The sequence below is a fragment of the Alosa pseudoharengus genome, unplaced genomic scaffold (assembly GCF_046254945.1).
Source record: "Alosa pseudoharengus isolate Yale_2024_CS ecotype anadromous, Long Island Sound unplaced genomic scaffold, YU_APseudo_1.1 YU_APseudo_1.1_scf_24, whole genome shotgun sequence".
NCBI classification, from domain to species: domain Eukaryota; kingdom Metazoa; phylum Chordata; class Actinopteri; order Clupeiformes; family Clupeidae; genus Alosa; species Alosa pseudoharengus.
Window position 1 is genome coordinate 5157636 of NW_027468689.1, and position 7570 is coordinate 5165205.

The window sequence follows — 7570 nt, forward strand, 5'->3', positions numbered from 1 at the left end:
GTTCGTTTGGTTTTTCCGACTGTTTCCCGAACATGCTCGTAGCGTGAACGCGCGTGCACTGCTCTTAAGATGCTCTTAATTAAGAGGAGCTGTCCATGTTCACATCAATACGAAAATAGAAACACTTTGACATCTGCATGTAAGCATCCCAAGTAGGTTATATACCACACAGAGACATAAATAATTTTAATTATTTTAAGATTAGATTGTTGCACCATGCAATAATTTTTCGCGGTGCCACTTAAGAACACGTTTGAAGATAAGAAAGAAGTCGAGTAAGAAAGAGAGGAAATGTGTAAGCTTAGATTTTGATGCAGTAGGCTACAGACTGAACCACATGTTGCTTTCTCTGCTTTTTACCTCATAGGCCTAATAAAATATTCACTTAGCAAAGATAATGTCAAACTATTCTGGCAACGTCTCGTTTCATAACTTGATTGCATTTTTGTCCGCTTTACATCACATTATTATGACCATTAAATGTAGGCTATTTTGCACGCTAAAATCTGATTCATCACAGGTAAACACAATAAAGAATGGGAACGTAAATTGGATTATGTATTCTAAGTTGTAATTCCTCTGTATGTCCTGTTGGTGACCTCAGTGAGAAGTACTGTTAAAACGCTCTTAGCCGGTAACGAGTACTCTGGAGCACTCGTAGATCTACGAGTGTTTTCACGATGCTCTTAAGCTACGATGGTTTCGGGAAACAGTCGGCAAATCTTAAGACGTTCGTAAGAGGGACTTTACAACGCTCTCAGGCTTAAGATGCTTTCGGGGAAGTGGGCCCTGGCCTATTGTCCAGGAGGACGAGGTGCCTGAGGCCTGGTGGCCTGATAAAAAGGCCTGGTTAGACACCCAATGCATAGCCAATTTACACAGTTCAGAGATGGTTGTCGCCAGATCTGAACCCTATCGATTTAGTGTGGGCTGAAATTAAACAATATATTCGCTGTGACGCCAAACCCATAAACAAAGACGCACTGATATCGGCAATAGAGTTTTTTTGGCGAAACAAACTCACAGCCGAACGTTGCAATAAATACATCGACCATTTGGACAAAGTCCAAAGTCCAGAATTGATTTAGATTAAGTGTTAGTATAATTTGTATTTTTGTAATTTGTATTTTAGTATATTTTTATATATTGTATTAAGTGTTAGTATAATTTGTATTTTAGTATATTTAGCATATTCTTTATCTTCTACTGTCCTTACTGCTTAGTTGTGTTTTTATATTATATACTTTAATTACTCTTTCTGCTGTTAAAGAATGTGGTTGTGTTGTATGTATGCTGCTGAGACATTGAATTTCCCCTGGGGATCAATAAAGTATCTATCTATCTATCTATCTATCTATCTATCTATCTATCTAAAGTCATCAACAGAGTCATAGAACTGAAGGGAGAGGCAACTGGCATGTGATCTCCCCACGGGCCAATGGATGTACACCGTTTTCTCCTGTGTCTACGATAATCCAGTGTTTTGTCAAGTTGCAAATTGCTATTCGTTTTAACGAATTTTTATGATAGTATGAAGTACTTTTTGTAATTGTGATCTACTGTATAGGCTTCATAAAATAAAATAAACAATACAAGCTGATCTGGTGTCTGATGTGAGATCAGTGGAATATGGGAAGGGAAGTGGCAGTGTTTTTTTGCGCGTCTGCAGAAGTCAGCCAAATATGAATGTAATTCTGCGGCATAAAGCAGATGTATTTGTTTATTGTACAGAAAAATAAAAATGACATGTCAAGCAGTCAATTGACTACATTGCAGTCAAGAAGTAGGGCAAATTAATTTACGAAACCAAAACGTGGGTCATAGTTGTCTAAGCCTCTATTGCGTAGCCTGTTAAAAACGTCGCCAGATAGTATTAAATCGGCAACAACATTGTTTTCTGCAGAAGCCTACCCAAGGCTACAGATTAATTCTGAACAGTTATTTCTCTACAGGCTCAATTATCACACCACTGTTTTGATTTGCGTAGTTGCATTAACCCCAACACTGACAATAATGTAGACAGCAAATTTCGATTTCGATTTTCGTTACCACCGTGTAGTCAAGCCTTAAGCCATACCCAAGTAGCCTAAATCGAGGTAATGTTTAATTATGCATGATTTATTTTGTTATTGAATTCGTAGGCTGGGATTACTCTCGGCAACAATTATGTTTAATGGTAGATCCTGCTTTTTCAGAAGGGACCGCAGGCAGAGCGATGTACAGTGGCAGATCGACGCACAGTGGCTGAAAGTGGTACTAAAGCTTCACGCAGCTTCAAGCCGCGTAATGCGCGAATGAAGTGGTCATTTGAAAGCGATGTCCACTGTAACGTTTTTAAAATCAAGGACAGCACTTAAAAGTACCCTACCTTTTACAAGGTTTCCACTCTCCAAGAAAAGAAACTGTTGCCCATTATCAATGGGCACATGCCACAACAAAAATGAGGAACATTGCCCCGCGACATGGCTAAAAAAGCTAATGATATTCCGGAAATTCCATGACCCGTGGGAACCAATGAAATCGGCGTATCTGATGTATGCGGGCCAGAGGCGAGCTAAACTGATGACGACAGCGCTGCAACGTTGGAAGTCAGTAAACATCGGTTGTAGTGTTATCCAATTGTGTCGATGTCCGGAATCATTCAAAGTAAACATTGGTCTAGTGTTATCCAATTGCATGCAGAGGGATTTTCAAATGCATGCTTGGTGCCACCCCTCGAGTTGGGCCATTACATTGTTCATGGCCAGACCCTTAATCTTTCTAGATTACCAGGGTCTGGATTTTCCAGGCTAAAAGTGCCAGCATTTTTATGAAAATATAGTGCACCTCGCGTTTTATAAGCAACAAAGCGCATCATGTCTGATCCTCCGCTAAATCAGCATGCACTGGCAAAGTTTAAAAGGTGCTGTTGAGTGCGGTCTTTGATTTAAAATTACCTGAAGGATTCAGCACCCAGTAAAGGTGTTGAACGCCTTTGTTTTACTGCCTGTTCATACGTGCCATGAGAATAGCAAATAGATTGAAGATGGCCACTCTAGCAGTAATACTGTAATGCTGTTTATGAATGCAAATCATATGAATTATATGGCATCATATGCTATGCACAGTTTTTATGTCAAATTGTGATTTGTTGGCTTGCTCCACATGGACAATGTCCCAGCAATGTTACTGCTTGCATTCACAACACAGCCATACAGGCATTTGTCCGGAAATGCTACTAGGCTAATGCTAATGCCTCCTAATTTTCCAAAATATTGACCCTGTTCCCATTCAGACATGACTCCAAGAAGGGAATGTTCCAGAAGCTTTCAGAGAAAGGCTGTCAGTCTGAAAAGGGCTTAGGCCTTGTGGTACTGATCACACCACTTTACTTTGTCCCCTTTATATTTAGCTTCAGTTTTCCATTTTCTACATTTGCTGTGTTCCAATTCCATACTTCTGTACTTATAATATCTAATATGAGAGCTAATGTTAGTGTTGGAACACAGTCACTGTATTCCAATTGGCTACGAAATTGCAGCGTTCTGTTCGCAAACCATGAAAATAGTTTAGTTTTTTTTTTGTAGCAGGAATAGGAATGCTTCAGTTTTGTGTCTGGTGTGGCCTATGACAGGTCAATAAAGACCTGTAAGCATTTTATGGAATAGGTTAGTCTTATTCATATCACTTTGACAACCAAAAGCATTCATTACATAGAGAGAGAAAGAGAGTGTGTGAGTGTGTGTGTGAGTGAGTGAGTGAGTGAGTGTGTGTGTGTGTGTGCGTTTATAAGCAAAGAACACATTGTCACCTGCATAAATGCCAAGATAAAAGCCTAAGTCCAGTTCTTGATGTGTTGATATGTTGTTGTGAGAGAAGCCATCAGTAATAGCCACCGTGCTGTTCAGCTCTGCCTGCTTGGTAGCCCTGTCAATTACAAATAATAACAATAACAACAACAACAATAATAATAATAATAATAAAATAAAAAACAACAACAAGAATGCTGAGGAAAAACAAAATACAGGTTATTCTAAAAGGGGACCATTGACAAGCTGTTTGTTTGAAATATTCTTACCAGTATGCTAACCACCAGTCCTGAAGAATATAGGTGACCTTCAAAGACAAATACATGACATTAACAATATACACAAATATCGATCTAGTCTACCTTCATTTTCTCTCGGCATCACTAAAAATGAATGAATGAATGGCAATCAAAGAGGCTTAACGTGAAGATACATGGGCCAAATTTTTGCTGCTGGGCAACCACATAACCAGTTCCAGTGTTCTGACTGGATGATCCTGAAAATGTGGCTACTGATGATTAAAGTTCTTTAGGAAAAAAAATGGCCAATATCGTTGGAAACATGCCATAACCACAAGGTTAGGAACATTGGAACACTTAGGAACATTGCCCTGCAATATTGCTCATAAAGGTGCCTTGTGTATCATCAGCTTAAAGAGTAACCAGCAGAACCTGTACCAGAAGGGCATGTAGCCGAGTGTGCAGACAAGCCGTTATTTAATCTCTCTCTCTCGTTTGTTAGTGTGCAGTGGAGGTTGGGAAGAGCAGTGACTCAAAGATTTAATCATGCGTTCCATTTGTACGTGGGGGCTTGTGACCAGAGCGAGGAGCGGAGCGGATGGAATGTTGTTGGAGCGCGGAGCGCTTTTTAATTTAGAGGCCGGCGCAGCCGCTCTGTTCCGCTCCAATTTCGCTCCGATACACCTCACACCACGAGTCTGAGGCATGCCCAAATCCACCCAGAATTCACGTCTTCCTAATAAAACTAAGACCGTTAAATTTCAAAGATTGGCCATTGTAAGTTTGTTGATGGGGATGGAGTTCGTTAAATATTTTAGAAAGGAAACAGATAAGTCATACAACTGTACTATTTCTACAAAACAACTAGATACTAACAATGTAGAGCAAGAACAACCATGTGGTGACACCGTTTCAGTGAGTAAAGATTAGGGCTGTAACGATACAAACCGAATCGTGAGGTTGGTGTATCACGATTTTTGACCCACGGTTCGATACGAATCTCGATTTTTCTTTTTTTTTTTTTTTTTTGGGGGGGGCGGGGGGGTTGGGCTAGAAATTGTATTAAATAACATTTTAATAGCCTCCCTTAGAACACCAGAGGATTACAATATAATATATCTCTTATTTTATGTCCTGATATACAAATATGTTTCTGAATAACTGATATTTATGACAGCACACTTTATGCAGATTAGCCTATAGCCTAGGCCTACTATTTTTTATTACAACTCTGCCTCTTTAATTCAGCTATCTGGTTGAAGCCTGGAAATATTGTAAACAAAGTAGCATAGTTGGCTAGCTTAGCCTATCATAGTCTACTGATTGGACTGTTCAGTTTCCCCATGTGTTTCAAGGTAATACTTGTTCTCCTTGGGACAGGCCCTTTTGGGAAACGTCGGATTGAGATGATCAGTCAACTTCAATGCAAGAGTTTTAAACAAATATGTGCAGCATGCTAATGATGCTAAGCGGATTTAATAGTAATTTAGCTAGTCGTCTTCTGTGCGTCCTTGCTTTCACGATTGTGAATGTTTTATTTAAGTCGCGCGTGTTCATTGAGCAGGAGAGGGAGGGAGAGTGAGAGGGAGGGAGCGCGAGAGAGAGCGGGGCAAAGAGAGGGGGGTTACTTCTATACTGTTTGGTAAAGTTGCACACATAGTCTACAATGAAAGCAAGGAGAGGTATGAAATTATTATTTATTTATTTGTTTTTGGACAACGTAGGCTACCAATAAGTAAAGCGGGAGATGTGGGTTGCTTTTGCGGCGCGTAAGCTGCAAAGCACTGCGTGAAACACTAGAAAGGGTCGCGATTCTGCCTTTTCACACCGCGACACAGTATCGTGGATATGAATGTCGCGATTTCGGTTTCGAATCGTATATCGTTACAGCCCTAGTAAAGATTCATTTTGGAATCTAAGAAGCCACATTTCGCGGAAACATGAGTGTGTGCAACGGAGAGCAAAGAAAAACGTGAGCAATTTGAATATGCTTCATATCAAGTAGAAGGCTAAAACTTGGATGCTAAGCCTGTATTCTTTAGGCAATTAATCCCACTGATCCCTTTAGTTTTAGGCTTATGTGTATTGATGTTGCCAAGCTTGTTCGTTGTTGCCTTTTAAAATAAATGTTCTATGAGTGAAATATATTGCCGTTGCTCTTAGTTCTTTGGGACTGAAGTTTTCTGTTTAAGGTGACAATTCGGCTTGTAGATTATTTCTCCTTCTTTTAAATTGGAGAGAGCGTGGAGCAAGGAGCAAAATTGAGCTGAGTGACCTGACGCGAATTTGAGTGGAGGAGCGGCCAAGAGAACAGCCACCTGAGCAAGGAGCGGGATATTCGCACCGGTCAGCTCCGCTCAAAAGCTCGGCTTGTGACAACACGTAACTTGTGAAGTGAACTGGGGCTCGCCGTGAACTAGGGGTCCATTGATTTGTATGAGACAGCTCCTCGTCAGACTGCTTGTTTTTTGGTCATCATACTACTCGTAAGAGGAGTCCTTTGTACAAATGGAACGCACGATAAGACTGGTAGTTTGGTAGTCAATTTACAACCAAACCCTAACCCATGTTTCGACATACCTGAGCAAGAAGACTGAGCAGAATAAGGCCGAGCAAAACAAAGACATTCGCTCCTGCTCGCAGATACTTCACATACAGGCCGACTGCTATTGTGCCCTCAGAACGAGATTCCTCGGCCATGGTCTGAACTTGCTCTGCCTGTCAAGAGCAAAAAGTCATACATCTCAATATTCACATTTTACTACAGAAAAGCAGTCCAGCCAGGCATACAGGTAATGTTATGCACTGTTATATTTGTCTACATTGATTTAGAACAGAACAGATTACGTTTCACAAATGATTGCCTGAAGCCAAAAAGTTAGCTGACAAAGCACACTATATAAGGAGTGTAAAAGTATGCCTTTCCTGTTTAAAGTTCACTGTTCACTATGTATATTCACAGAGATCTTATTGCCCCCAATTCACACCTGACTGCATTGGTGTTGGTGTTGGGCTTACCGGCAGGCTGTCTGATGCATCTTGAACAGACTGGAGTGACGATGCCTGTGAGCGCACAGAGTTCTGAGAAATGGTTCGGCTGCGAGCAGACCTTAGTGTGGTGCCCTGCGAAGCATCCACACCAGGGGTCGTCTCCTCCTCTTCCTCACTCTTAAGCAAGGACGTGAAATCTAGCCCCGAGTTTTGCAACTCTAAAAAGGTCCCTTTAGTCACCACGTGACCCTGCAACACATCCAAAAGAAAAAAATCGGAACGATTTCATTTTGTAACTGGTAGCTTGAAAAAGAGAACCTGAAAACGAATTAAAGGAACACACCTCTTTCAAAACCAGGATCTGATCTGCAGCTTTAAGGTACTGTAGCTGATGGGTCACCAGTATGCGAGGCTTCTTCTTTAGTAGACCACAAATACACCTGGTTAAAAACAGATGAACGTGTAAACAAACTTCCCCTCAAAAGTAGTTGTTCTGTATGAACGGTTTTAATTTCAATAGAAGTTGCTAAATTAAATGTTTAAAAAGCACCT

General features: G+C 40.6%; 1 protein-coding gene across 1 annotated transcript in view; it reads right to left on the reverse strand.

The window, feature by feature from the left end:
* abcc4 (ATP binding cassette subfamily C member 4 (PEL blood group)) overlaps nt 1-7570 on the reverse strand; it is a 76930-nt gene that overhangs the window by 33214 nt on the left and 36146 nt on the right. Inside the window, exons 14-18 of the mRNA XM_076302920.1 lie at nt 7362-7458; nt 7046-7267; nt 6608-6745; nt 4058-4095; nt 3791-3906 (exon numbers count right to left, since the gene is read on the reverse strand). Coding sequence (XP_076159035.1) covers nt 3791-3906; nt 4058-4095; nt 6608-6745; nt 7046-7267; nt 7362-7458 — 611 coding nt within the window. The remainder of the gene's footprint in view (nt 1-3790; nt 3907-4057; nt 4096-6607; nt 6746-7045; nt 7268-7361; nt 7459-7570) is intronic.